This window comes from Amblyraja radiata, chromosome 7 (genome assembly GCF_010909765.2).
Source record: "Amblyraja radiata isolate CabotCenter1 chromosome 7, sAmbRad1.1.pri, whole genome shotgun sequence".
Classification (NCBI taxonomy): Eukaryota; Metazoa; Chordata; class Chondrichthyes; order Rajiformes; family Rajidae; genus Amblyraja; species Amblyraja radiata.
Genome location: NC_045962.1, coordinates 79,867,690 through 79,882,771, shown reverse-complemented (window position 1 = coordinate 79,882,771; position 15,082 = coordinate 79,867,690). Strand labels below are relative to the sequence as shown.

Here is a 15,082-nt window from a genome sequence, read left to right as displayed (position 1 = left end):
AGTGCCTTTCATTTATTACCAGCTTTCCTCACCTTTGATTGCTTTCCATTGCTACTACACTCACTTCAATATCCCGTCTGTACTTACAAATTGTTTCATGCCTTCATCCCTCTATCTTTTCATATCCTACACCCGAGTTCAAATGGTCATAAGTGATAGGAGTGGAATTAGGCCATTCGTCCCATTAGGTCTGCTCCGCCATTCAATCATGGCTGATCTATCTCTCCCTCCCAACCCCATTCTACTGCCGTCTCCCCGTAATCTCTGACACCCGTACTAATCAAGGATCTATCTATCTGTGCCTTAAATATCGACATTGTTCGCATCCTCACCAGACTGGCCTGTGTTCACTTTGGTCCATTTCACATCAAAGAGTCTTCAGCATAAGGCAGAACTCTACACTTGAGTGTGTCCTTGTTTTCCCATCACAGGCTGGTTAGCACGCAACAAAACCTTTTAGCTGTACCACGGTACACATGCCAATAAACTAAACTAGACTAGAGTGCCATAGAGTATTACAGTGTGGAAACAGGCCCCCAACTTAGCCACTTCGACCATTAGTCCCACCTGCCTGCGTTTGGCCCGTATCCCTCTAATCCTGTCCTATCCATGTACCGGTAATGTCTTCAACTTTCTTTATAGAACATCAAACAGCACAGCAGAGGAACGGGCCCTTAGGCTCACAATATAGGTGCCGAACATGATGCCTAGCTGAACTGATCTCATCTGCCTCCACGTGATCCATAATCCCGCAAATCCGTCCAAAAGCTTCTTAAAAGCCGCTGTCGCTATCTGACCCCACCGCCACCCCTGCCAATGCCCTGTGTAAAAAAACATGCCACGCACAGCTCCATTTTAAAATTTCTCTCTCTTCCACCCTGGGAGAAGGGTCAAAGGTCATAAGTAGTAGGAGCAGAATTTGGCCATTCTGCCCATCAAGTCTACTCCGCCATTCAATCATGGTCGATCTCTCTCTCTGCCTCCGAACCCCATTCCACAGCCTTCTCCCCTTAACCCCTAACACCCGTACCAATCAAGAATCTATCTATCTCCCCTTTAAAAATATCTATTGAATTGGCCTCCACAGCCTTCTGTGGCAAAGAATTCCGCAGAATTTCCCAGAGAGGTTCTGACTGTCCATCTTCTCTATGCCCCCCATAGTTTTCCACAACTTGAAAAACTTTGCAGCACAAAACAATGCCACTCACCTCACTATCTTCACTTCCATATCATTCTGGTGAACTGCAACACAATTTTGAGGAATGGCATCTAATCTTATTATTAGATCGTTCCAAGTCTTGGCACTCAATACTGCAATTTCAGATAACCAGTTGAAAATCACAATCCTATTCCCTTTTCACCTGCATGTTGAAACTTATTCTCTTTCACATTCTTGACACTCCACTTTGATTCTTTTGCTATTTACCTACACCAAGGAGCAATGCACCACGGCCAATAAATCTACCAATGGGTCAGTGGGATATGGGAGGAAAGAGGAGAAACAAGCAATAACCTACATTTTAGCTTAGCTTAGTTTCAAGATACAGTGCAGAAACAGGCCCTTCGACCCACCGAGTCCGTGCCGACCTGCGATCACCCCGTACATTAACACTACAAATTAAACTACAAATCTGCACGTCTTTGGAGAGTGGGGGGGGAACCGGAGCACCTGAGGAAAACCCACACGGTCAAGAGGAGAACGTACAAACTCCGTACAGACAGCACCCGTAGTCAGGATTGAACCCGAGTCTCTGGCGCCAAGAGGCAGCAACTCTACCGCTGCGCCAACATTAACACATTCAGGTTCCCATCCTCTCACTGACACTCCACTTGTTCTCTTGTCCGCAACTGAAAGCACATTTGATTTGTAATTGGCCTGTCCCACTTAGGCAATTTTTTGGGCGACTACAGGTGGGTCTAAGGCAGCAACTCTACCGCTGCGTCACTGTGCCCCCCCTCCCCGAGTACTCCAGCACTTTGTGTTTTGCTCAAGATTCCAGCATCTGCAGTTCCTTCTGTCTCCAAATCTATCTTCCCTTATTGTGGACTTGGAATACCATGGGAAGCAAGACCGTTTCCAAGTGCTCTGTATGTGTCTCTCTGATAATTTTACTTCGGAGTCACGTGAGTGATTCCGTGAAGAACCCGTTCAGCACGCATGCGCGGCATTACGTCCAGCAGAGCAACAGCGGCGCAGCGGGAGTCAGGCGCTCCCGCTATGGAGGTGAAATAACGACTCTGCAACAAACCTGTCCCCCGCTCGACTCCACGGAGGAGCCTTCCATCCGGGGGGGGGGGGGGGGGCAGCAACGGAACAGACCTGTTCCCCGCTCGACTCCACGGAGGAGCCTTCCATCGCGGGGGCAGCAACATGGCGGTAGGACCTCTAACCCAGCGCTCCGCTATTCCAACACCGTGCCGAGCCCAGCCCGCTAGCGCCTTAACAGCGGGCTGGAAGTACCGCCACGGAGGCGTCCGGCCGGTGGCTCCGACTTATCGGACGGGACGTCTTTCCACCCGCACAGGAGGAAAGACAGCCGCCTGCACAGACCTGCCCCCGCTCGACTCCACGGAGGAGCGTTTCATCTCGCGGGGGCAGCAACAAGGCGGTAGGACCGCTTACCGGGCGGTCCGCTATACCCCGACACCGCGCCGAGCCCAGCCCGCTAACGGGCTGGATGTACAAGCCAAGGAAGAGGCTTTCCGGCCGGTGGCTCCGACTTATCGGACGGGGACGTCTCTCCACCCAGGCGGGGGAGAGACAGCCGCCTGAGCCGCTTGGAGCGGCTCTTGGTGCAGGAGCTCCAGCGAGGTGCACCCTAGGAGGGGCGCTCTCGCAGAGGGGGGTCAGGCACTCCCTCCACAGTGCCTTGTGCACTGTCCATTGCTTCCTCCTTTCCAGAGGATAGCTTTGGTGATCAGGACTGGGCTGGTCAAGAACAGGGGCAATGGCTGAAGATCTCGGGAGTATGTAAGGGGTGCAGGAATAGGAAGAGCTGCTAGGTGTGGTGGACAGCTACGTGGAAACCCCACGTGCAGGAGGCCGTTAAAAGCCTGACGACAGCCATCACATCGTTTTTTCTCCTCGTTCCATGGACAAATACGGAGATGATCACAACCTTTGTAAACAAGTCATAAGACCTGCCATAAAATCCTACATTGCGAGGTTGTGCATACCCCAGCCACTGAGCCAGACCCACTGATCTTTGGGGGAAAAAACCTCACAAAGCATATGAAGGACATGCACGAGGTTTACAAAACTTTCGGCTCATGAGGGCAGGACCGGGACGAGTAACCAAAACCAGTAATTCCTACGCAGCAGCACCCCATCGCGTCCATCAGTCAACGTCTACCATATGGGACTGATGAAAGCTCGGGGTCCGCATTCTATCACCGAAAGTCTTCTTTAGACCAGGGCCCAGAGCGGACCCCATGGAAAATGTGCCACCCCCCAACGTCACCGCCACGTCAGACGACGTGCAACACTCGTTGGACCGGCAGGAAACAGAAGAATACCCATAACCATGGAGGTAGGTGGGTCTGGTTCCTACCAGTATATAGAGTAATACTAACACATGGGAGTCTATCACGAGTGATCAGTATATACTGAATGGCATTAGTGAATACAAATACAATTCATACTAGAAAAATTGCCACCAGGTCAACATTCACCCCAGATGGTATTTTTCCCCTCTCCGTTAAAGAAACAAGAGGGACAAGCTGAACTGGTGAGAATAATTACAAAGGGTATCATGGGAAAACCTGAACCCTTGCAATTCGTATCAAATATATTCACTAAACCCAAGAAAGATGGTGGATGTCGCATCATCATTGACTTAACTTCACTAAATATGTTTGTTAAGTATGTACATTTCAAAATGGAACCGGTTGTTACTGCCAAACAACTAAATTCCAAAGGATACTTCATGGCAAGCATTCACCTTAAAGATGTTTACTATTTAGTACCATTCACAAGGATCATCGCAGATACCTGAAATTTACCTGGATGGGGCAGCTATAGCAGTTTAAAGCGTTACCCAATAGGCTCACATCAGCCCAAGAGTGTCACCCAGACACTAAAACCAACTCTGGCAATATTCAGAAGACAAAGACATATTGTCATGGCATATCTTGATGATCCTAAATGGTAGGCAAGACCATGAATTTGACTATGTTAGCTGTTTAGCTACCAAACAGTTATTCGGAAACCCTGGGGTTCTCTTACATCCAGATAAATCTAAGTTGAAGCCATCCTCTATCATGGACTACTTGGGCTTCATAATTAATTCAGTCTACGTGACTGTAACATTGCCAAGAGACAACATAGTTGAATTGGCACAATCATGCAACAATTTAATGGTCAACAAACTACCAACTACTCGACAAGTAACAGAGTAATTGGGAAAATGGTAGCAGCATTTCCGGCTACATAATTCGGACCTTTGTACCAAAAACGACATACAGGTCATTATTGATCGTTTCATGAAGTTACCCACTGAAGTAATATCAGAACGACAGTGGTGGGCAAAAAACGTTTGACATAGTTTCAGCCTATTATTATCACTAACCCTACGTCAGTTATCCAAACAGATGCCAGTACTCAAGACTGGGGAGCAACTAGCTCTATATCCAGCACAAGTAGTAGATGGACTAACCCAGAATCATCGTTACCACTTACACTGGGCATTAATTATCTAGAGATGTTTGGGTGACTTTTTATGGTTTAAAAGCATATGCATAAATATGCATCACTTGCATGTACGGTTATAAATAGATAATACTACGGTGGTGGCCTACATTAACCATATGGGCGGCATAAAATCGGTATCATGCGACAAGTTGGTCAACACAATTTGGCAATGGTGTGTCCAAAGACATATTTGGCTATCAGTAACTTACCTGCCAGGTAAGGTAAATACAGTGGCAGACACCAGGTCACGTAAATTTAATGACAACATCAAATAGATGTTAAAAACCCCCAAAAATGTTTCACAAAAGTTATCAAGCAATATGGCACGCCAGATATCGATTTATTTGCATCAAGGCTAAATCACCAGGTACCTATGTATGTCGCTTGGGAACCAGACCCTGAGGCAGCAGCGGTAGATGCGTTCGCGCTGGATTGGGGAAATACTTCTTCTATGCATTTCCTCCCTTCTGCCTCATCAATCAGGGACTACGCACAGTACAAATGGACTCTGCTTCAGGTATTTTGATAGTACCCGATTGGCCTACACAGCCATGGTTCCCAATGCTCCTTGACATGGTTGTTGAAACTCCGATGGTATTCCCCAGTGAACCAGAGTTATTAACACCCAGTGTCGGGCACAAGCCACCCGTGCCATGAAAAAATCAAACTCCTGGGTTGCAGATTCTGCACAAACCACTTCTGGGACTGGGATTATCATAACAAACCGTCGAAAACCATGTCAGCATCCCTCCGAACATCCACTAAAAAACAGCACTTGTCCAGCATCAAGAAATGGGAGAAGTACTGCTTGGATACAGGGACCACCTACTCAACCGCTACAGTTACCAACGTACTAGAATTCCTGGTGAACCTTCACCACGATGAAGGACTTCAGCTACAGAGCCATCAACACAGCTAGAATTGCCCTGCCTGTCTATTTCAAAACCAGCTCCAGGACAACAGGCCATGGGGTCCCACCAGCTGGTGGTCAAACTAATGAAGGGTATTTACAACTCTAACCCCCTAGACCAAGGTACACTCATATATGGGATGTCAGTGTGGTCCTGACATACCTCAGGGAATGCCCACCAGCCAGATCCCTCAACCTGAAACCATCTATGCTCAAAAGACACATGTTGATGGCACTTGTAGCTGCACAGAGGGTCCAGTCACTACACCTATTGCGACTGGACGCTATGCTCACAGCTCCAGACCAGATCTCTGTCGTTGTCCAGGGAACGGTCAAACAGAGCAGACCAGGATCACCTAATCCAGTCGTGGAATTCCGGGCTTACCCGCCAGAAACACGGTTATGTGCCATGACCCTATTATCCTACATAGACACAACCAAAATATTCGAGGGAGATGAAAAGCCTTGTGGGTCAGTCATAAAAAACCTTATGGTCGGGTGACGAGCCATTTCGGGATGGCTCAAGCAGGTGCTAAAAGCTGCTGGGATAAAAACTAACATGTACAAAGTTCATTCCACCAGGGCAGCATCCACGTCGACGGCTAAAAGAATGGACGTGCCTATAAACCACATCCTGGCTACAGCAGGATGGTGGGGGGAAAGACCGTTCAGAAATTTTATAATAAGCTGTTGGCAAAACCTGTTTTATTTGCAGGAAAGATTTCCAGACTGCAAATATTTAATTTAAGCCCAGGGGAGCAATTTAATTTATTTGTTGTTATTGTTAAAAAATACCATTGTGTTTTTCTACAAACAGATTCATTGGTTGATTACGATAACACACTTCCTCCCTCAAAGACTTCGGCAGTGATGTAGTAATAACTGTTACACGGTTTGAAATCACAGAGCTTTGAAATCTTCACAGAATCACTCACGTGACTCCGAAGTAAAATAGTAAGATTTGATTGATTGATTTTTTTTTTTTTGATTGATTTTTTTTGATTATACCTTTAATAATCCTTTACAGGAAATTACAGTGCCACGACAGCTTCAAGACAGACATAACACCACACATTTCCTCAAATGGCTTCCATACTTAACAAGTTAAAATACAAGTTAAAATACAAGTTAAAATACAATTAATTAAAAAAAAGTGCAGTTATTTATGCGCATTATATAACCTTATAGCAGCTGGTAAACAGGACTTCCTATGTCTCTCAGTTTTGCACATTGGTGCAATCAGTCTCTGACTGAAGATGCTGCTCTTGATCACCTTCAGGGCATGGAGTGGGTGAGTGGGGTTGGTCATTATTGAACCCAGTTTGTTCAGAGTTCTGGCCTCTGCCACCTGCTGGACCGTTCGTTGCTCAGCCCCGACCACTGAGCCGGCCTTCCTGATTAGCTTGTCCAGTCTGTTTTTGTCCGCTATGCGGGCGCCATCTCCCCAACAGGCCACAGCAAAAAACAGAGCACTGGCCACCACTGAATGGTAGACACTGCACAGTAGGGGTTGGCAGATGTTAAATGACCTCAGCCTCCTTAAAAAATACAGTCGGCTTTGTCCCTTCCTGTACACCGCCTCCATATGACACTTCCAGTTCAGCTCACTGTCAAGCTGCACCCCAAGGTACCTGTGGTTGGCGACCACCTCCACCTCAGTGCCCTTAATGGTGATTGGTGTTGCTTGAGTCCTCCTCAAGATTAAACGAGAACTTACCAGTTTGAAGTTTGATCTGTGTTTTATGAGGAGTTACGATGAAGGATTACGTGCCCTCCGCTCCCACCCTCAATAATATGGGTCAAATTCATAAACTGATGTCTCCTTATCTTTACTATGTTTACTTCAATAACTGTGTCTATCTGTGATTCCACACCGCTGCTTTGAAGTATGCCGCGCATGCGTGCTGAACGGGTTCTTCACGTAATCCCTCATCGTAACTCCTCATAAAATACAGATCAAACTTCAAACTGGTAAGTTCTCGTTTAATCTTACTATTTTATACCCTTCAATCAATTCTCCAACCAACCACCCGATTTTATTTTGCCCAACAAAATAAAAACGCACATTCCCAGCCTTGTTGATCCATCGTCATTAAATTCTTCAACGCCGGCAGCAGACTCATAAATCTCATCTGCACCTTATCTATTGCAACCACATCCTTCATGTCGTGTGCAGATCACATCTGTATGATGGTCGCAAAGTCTCCTTGCTTTTGTTTTAGCTTTGGGTCGGAAACCGCAAGCCTCATCCGCTAACTCTCTTTCTATCAATTTGTTGATGTCTGAAGAAATGGATTGAATGAATGAATGAATGAATGAATGAATGAATGAATGAATGACCGAATGGATGAATGAATGAATATTTCTGGGAAAGTTGGGCCGAAGGGCCTGTTTCCATACTCTATCACTCTATGACTCTAGAAACTAATCTCATCTGCCTGCATGTGATTCATGTCCCTCCATTACTCTAAAGGAATCTAAAGGCCCCTTAAACATCATTGTCATGTGGATGTGGATCACTGGATGTGGAGAAGATGTTTCCATTAGTGGGAGTGTTTAGGACTAGAGGTCACAGCCTCTAGAATTAAAGGACGTTCTTTTAGGAAAGCGATAAGGAGGAATGTCTTTAGTCAGAGAGTGGTGAATCTGTGGGATTCATTGCCACAGTAGGCTGTGGCGGCCAAGTCAGTGGATATTTTTAAGGCAGAGTTCGATAGATTTTTGGTTAGTACAGGTGTCAGAGGTTACAGGGAGAAGGCAGGAAAATGGGGTTAGGAGGGTGAGATAGATCAGCCATGATTGAATGGCGGTGTGGACTTGATGGGCCGAATGCCCCAATTCTACTCCTAACACATTGGCCTGATGACCTTGTGATAATATCTAAATGAATGAGTGATACGTTATAGTCACAGTGAGATTCTTTGTATTGTCAGGTATGCAAAGGGTCGCCACATAAAGGGCACCGACATAGTTACAAAGTATCCTCCTATGTTCTTCCTCCCCGGCACCCCTCTTCGCAGCGGTCCCCCCTTGCAGGGTCCTCCTTTGTTCTACTCTCCTCCCTCACTCGGTGGAGTCAAAGTAACAGAGCAAACCACGAGAGCAGACTGCGATCCTACGGCCATTTTACTGAAGCGTAAACAGCCTGCTGTGTCCGCCTATTTAACAACACTCTCCATTAAAACTACATTGTGTGGGGAACTTGGCCGCAATCAAATACGATGAGGGATTGTAATAATGTTAAGTGTTTATTTTAAAACTGATGTTTATACGGCATTTCAACTGCAACCACCGCGTGTAATATGCAAAAATGTATAATTGCAGAGTCGATAAAGACTATTCCAGCATGAAGATGTCCCCAGGATACTGCACACATAAATATCCAACCATTAAAAAGAGCTTTCAAAAGATACATCACTGCACTGAGCTCAACAGGAGAAAAACACAAGGTCATAAATCTATTGTACCCAACTTGAATCCGACAGCTGTGAAAAGCATGCACATCATTGACTAAATAACTTTTACTGAAGTCTTAGCCACATGGGGTGGTTTCTTGGTTTCTTGGTCCTCCAAAATATTCCAAATGGAATTTAAACTGGAGGTGGTGAGGGGGTTTGTAGAATTCAATTTATTCAGGCTGGCAGGGGGGAAAGGGGGAAACAAAGTGAATCATCTAAGCTCCTTGTGCTGATGCTATACAAGTATCCAGATAGAACTCTTTAAGCTCCTCATCCCACACCTCTCCCCACATCTCCGGCCTTTTTTTCCAACAATCCGTCTCTCAAATAACCCCCTCGCCGATGTTTAGCTATTAGTGTCCCTGCTCCATCCTGCTCCTCCTCTTTCACACATAGTCTTAGAGTCTTACCGCGTGGACACAGGCCCCTCGGCCCATCTTATCCACACCGGCCAACGTGTCCCATCCACACTAGTCCCACCTGCCTACTTTTGGCCCCATGTCCCTTCAAACCTGTCCTATCCATGTACCCATCTGATTGATTCTTAAACACTGGGATAGTCCCAGCCTCAACTACCTCCTCTGGAAGCTCATTCCATACACCCACCACTCTGTGTGTGAATACGTTACCCCTCAGATTCCTATTACATCTTTTCCCCTTCACCTTAAACTGATGTTCTCAGGTCCTCGATACCCCGACTCTGGGCAAGAGACACTGTACATCTACCCGATCTATTCCTCTCATGATTTTGCACACCTCTACAAGATCACCGCTCATCCTCCTGCGCTCCAAAGGATAGAGTCCCAGCCAGCTCAACCTCCAAACATGTAATGCATTTCAAGAAATGCATTAACGTATTTCACACATTACGTTCTCCCCGTGACCTGCGTGGATTTTCTCCGAGAATCTCGGTTTCCTCCCACACTCCAAAGACGAGGAGGTGAGTAGGTTAATCGGCTTGGTCTAAAATGTCAAAATGTCCCTGGAGTGTGTAGGATAGTGTTATTATGCGGCGATCGCTGGTCGGTGCCGATTCAGTGGGCTGAAGGGCCTGTTTTTTTGCACTGTATCTCTAAACTAAACTAAATTAAAACAAATAGAGGCTTTGAGGAATATTTATTTGCCTGTACATGTTCATACACGTGGGAGGCGATAACATGCAGTAAATTCTTCCGTGGTACATAAAGAGAAATACAATTACCTGTCCTGGATGCCACACAGGTCTATGTATAGGTCGGTGAAGTTCCCCTGTAGACCCTGTTGTACTAAAATGAGATCCACTGCTTGGTTGTCTATCAGAATGAGTCGCATGCAGCCTTCAAACGCACCAAAGGGATTTGAACAATCAGTGTCAGCAGTTTGTTCGGGGCAACCTGCAGAAGAGAAACACATTAGATGATAAGAAGCCAGCAAACAATGGTGGCGCAGCTGCAGAGTTGCTGCCTTACAACAAATGCAACTCCAGAGACCTGGGTTCGATCCCGACTACGGGTGCTGTCGGTACAGAGTTTTTACGTTCTCCCTGTGGGTTTTCACCGAGATCTTCGGTTTCCTCCTACACTCCAAAGATGTACAGGTTTGTAGGTTAATTGGCTTGTTAAATGTAAAAATTGACCCTAGTGGGTGTAGGATAGTGTTAATGTGCGGGGATCGCTGGTCGGCGCGGATCCGGTGGGCCGAAGGACCTGTTTCCGCCCAAAACTAAAAAAAAACAAAAAACTAAGTCATGTGTCGGAAGGAACCGCAGGTGCTGGTTTAAACCGAAGATAGACACAAAATGCTGGAGTAACTCAGCGGGACAGGCAGCATCTCTGGAGAGAAGGAATGGGTCGAGACCCTTCTTCAGCAAAAGCCAATTAGCTTCCGTGTTTCCGTCCCACTTCAACAGATGATTGGAGGCTCTGGATGGAAAGTTCCAGTCTTAAAGATAGTGATGAGTCCATTTTTAGACTTTCACAGTACAGTTTAGTTTATTGTCACGTGTACCAAGGTACAGTGAACAGGTTTTGTTGCACGCTATTCAGTCAGCGGAAAGACAATACATGATTACAATCGAGCCGTTTACATACATGATAAGGGAATAACATTTAGAGCAGGATAAAGACAGCAAAGACCGATCAAGGATAGTCCGAGGGTCAGCAACAAGGTAGACACTAGTGTTCAAAAGGGAACTGCAGATGCTGGAATATCGAAGGTACACAAAATTGCTGGGGAAACTCAGCGGGTGCAGCAGCATCTATGGAGCGAAGGAAATAGGCGACGTTTCGGGCCGAAACCCTTCTTCAGACTGATGGGGGGTGGGGGGGGGGAAAGAAAGAAGGAAAAGGGGAGGAGGAGGAGGAGCCCGAGGGCGGGCGGATGGGAGGGTGGGAGGAGACAGCTAGAGGGTTAAGGAAGGGGAGGAGACAGCAAGGGCTAGCCAAATTGGGAGAATTCAATGTTAATGCCATAAGGACGCAAGGTCCCCAGACGGAATATGAGGTGCTGTTCCTCCAATTTCCGCTGTTGCTCACTTTGGCAATGGAGGAGACCCAGGACAGAGAGGTCGGATTGGGAATGGGAGGGGGAGTTGAAGTGCTGAGCCACCGGGAGGTCAGGTAGGTTATTGCGGACTGAGCGGAGGTGTTCGGCGAAACGATCGCCCAACCTACGCTTGGTCTCACCGATGTAAATCAGCTGACATCTAGAGCAGCGGATGCAGTAGATGAGGTTGGAGGAGATACAGGTGAAACTTTGTCGCACCTGGAACGACTGCTTGGGACCTTGAATGGAGTCGAGGGGGGAGGTGAAGGGACAGGTGTTGCATTTCTTGCGGTTGCAACGGAAAGTGCCCGGGGAGGGGGTGGTGCGGGCGGGAAGGGAAGAATTGACGAGGGAGTTGCGGAGGGAGCGGTCTTTGCGGAAGGCAGACATGGGGGGAGATGGGAAGATGTGGCGAGTGGTGGGGTCACGTTGGAGGTGGCGGAAATGGCGGAGGATTATGTGTTGTATTTGCCGGCTGGTGGGGTGAAAGGTGAGGACCAGAGGGACTCTGCCCTTGTTGCGTGTGCGGGGATGGGGAGAGAGAGCAGTGTTACGGGGTATGGATGAGACCCTGGTGTGAGCCTCATCTATGGTGGCGGAGGGGAATCCCTGTTCCCTGAAGAACGAGGACATTTCCGATGCCCTGGTATGAAATGTCTCATCCTGGGAACAGATGCGGCGTAGGCGGAGGAATTGGGAGTAGGGGATGGAGTCTTTACAGGGGGCAGGGTGGGAAGACGTGTAGTCCAGATAGCCATGTGAGTCAGTGGGTTTGTAATGTATGTCGGTCAGGAGTCTGTCCCCTGCGATGGAGATGGTGAGGTCAAGGAATGGTAGGGAAGTGTCATAATCGTCCAGGTGTATTGGAATGCCGGATGGTAGTTGGTGGTGAAGTGGATGAAGTCAGACACTAGTTCAGGACTGCTCTCTGGTTCAAGATACAGCATGGAAACTGGCCCTTTCGGCCCACCCAGATCACCCCGAACACTAACAATATCCTACACACACTAGGGACTATTTACAATTTTACCAAAGCCAGTTAAGCTACAAAACATGTATGTCTGTAGAGTGTGGGAGGAAACCGGAGCAAACCCATGCGGTCACAGGGAGAACGTACAAGCTCTGTGTAGACAGCTACCGTAGTCGGGATCGAACAAGGGTCTCTGGCGCTGTAAGGCAGCAGCTCTACTACTGTTTTGATTAACAGATGATGAGCCCATTGTTATGTTTGGAGATACAGCATGGAAACAGGTCCCACAGCCCAGCAAGTCCACGTGGACCATCGATCACCTGTGCACCAGTCCTATGTAATCTACACACTAGAGGCAATTTTTTACAGTGATCTATTAACCATCAAACCCATACTCCTTTGCAGTGTGGGAGGAAACTGGAGCACACAGAGATAACCCATGCGGTCACGGGGTGAACGTGCAAACTCTGCAGAGACAGCATCCGAAGTCAGGATCGATCCCAGGTTTCTGACACTGTAAGGCGGTCGCATAAGCGCTGCACCACCCTGTTATGTTCCTTAACATTGAGTTTACTCCATTGATATTTGTTAAAACCTATCCATGTTACATGATAGGAAAATAGGAAAAGAGATAATAGGTTCAGGAGTAGGCCACTCGGCCCATCGAGCCAGCACCGCATTCAATATGATCATGGCTGATCATCCAAAATAAGTACCCCGTTCCTGCTTTCTCCCAATATCCCTTGATTCTGTTAGGCCTAAGAGCTCTATCTAATTCTCTTTTGAAAACATCCAGTGAATTGGCCTCCACTGACTTCTGTGGCAGAGAATTCCATAGATCCACAACTCTCTGGGTGAAAATGTATTTCCTTATCTCAGTCTTAAATGACCTACCCCTTATTCTTAAACTGTGACCCCTGGTTCTGGACTCCGCCAATATCGGGAACATTTTTCCTGCATCTAGCCTGTCTAATCAATTAAGAATGTTATATGTTTCCATAAGATCTCCTCTCATCTTTCTACATTCCCGTGAGTATATAACCCCATTCTTTCATCATATGACAGTCCCGCCATCCCGGGAATTAAAGTGGTAAACCTACGCTGCACTCCCTCAGTAGCAAGAATGTACTTCCTCAAACTAGGAGACTAGGTGCGTTCTCACCTGGGCAGGATGTGGGCATGATTGTCTATCCTTGACAATCCTTGCACAGTGGCACAGCTGGTAGTGATGATGCCATCTTGCTCCTACGAAACTGCATTTAATGAAAACCTGCAGCACTGTTTATGTGGAGTTTATACATTTCTTTTGTGACTGCATGGGTTTCTTCTGGATGCTCTGGATTCCTCCCACATCTCAAAACCCTGCAGGTTGGGAGGTTGATTGGTCACAGTAAATTGCCCCTGGAGTGTAGTTTAGTTTAGTTTAGAGATACAGCATGGAAACAGGCCATTCGGCCCACTGAGTCCACGTCGACCATCCACCTGCCCGTTCACATTAGTACCTTATTATCCCACTTCCTCATCCAAGCCTTACACACTCAGGGCAATTTTACAGAGGCCTATTAACCTACACACCTGCACTTCTTAGGAATGAGGGTGGAAACTGGAGGAAACCCACACGGTCACAGAGGACGTGTAAACACCACACAGACATCACCCAAGGTCAGGATCGAACCCGGGTCTCGGGCACTCTGAGGCAGCAGCTCTATCAGCAGCAGCCCTGGAGAATCTGGAGGAAGTGGATATGAATGTGTTAATCTTGGCTAAATTGGAGCAGCCATGGCATTAAAATTGAGTAAGGGCTTATGTGCTGCTAGGCCATTTAGCTCAAGTTAAATGTGCCTTTGCTGAACTGAGACAAGCTGCTGAATGGTGCCAGCATGTCTGTGGCCCAGATAAGTGCTGCAGAGAAAGAATGGGACATATGCAGACGTCTAACAATGAAGTGTGAAATGCATGGAGCTAATTGGATCAATGCAAACCAGGTATACATATTGTAAATAATGTTGCAAAGCTTTACTGTGTTAGTTGTTGATTGGTCGAAATGCTAAGTCTTGTCTGGGTTGTCTGAATCCCAAGGCATATGTTGCATTCTTTATCTATATTGACTTCCTTCTAGAAGCTCCCTTTGAATACAATGTATTAGTCACAGTGTTATTGGGTTAGGGAACTGTCACTCATGTGCTGTTGTAATCGATATGTGTCATTGGACTGTAAAACCCTGGAGGCATGGACGTGAGTCAGTCACTCTGCAAGATCGTGAGGGAGAGGCCACGGCTGTCATGCTAAGCTGTGAATCAACTGAACTGTGAGTCTGCAATGTACTTGCAATAAATGATTTGTTAGCCCTGGAAATGAAATGAAATGATATGACAATGCCATGAGTTGTTTGGCCTGCTGCCCTGCCTGTGTTTGAAAGTGCAATGCTTAATTGGAAATGGCATGAAATGACAATGCCATGATTTGTTTGGCCTGCTGCCCTGTCTGTGCTTGAATCTGCAATGCTTTATTAGGTCCATCTGTGTTTGGAA

General features: G+C 46.9%; 1 protein-coding gene across 1 annotated transcript in view; it reads right to left on the bottom strand.

Moving 5' to 3' along the window:
- LOC116975561 (contactin-associated protein-like 5) overlaps nucleotides 1–15,082 on the bottom strand; it is a 1,077,365-nt gene that overhangs the window by 455,382 nt on the left and 606,901 nt on the right. Inside the window, exon 10 of the mRNA XM_033024848.1 lies at nucleotides 10,260–10,431. Within this exon, the coding sequence (XP_032880739.1) occupies nucleotides 10,260–10,431 (172 nt within the window). The remainder of the gene's footprint in view (nucleotides 1–10,259; nucleotides 10,432–15,082) is intronic.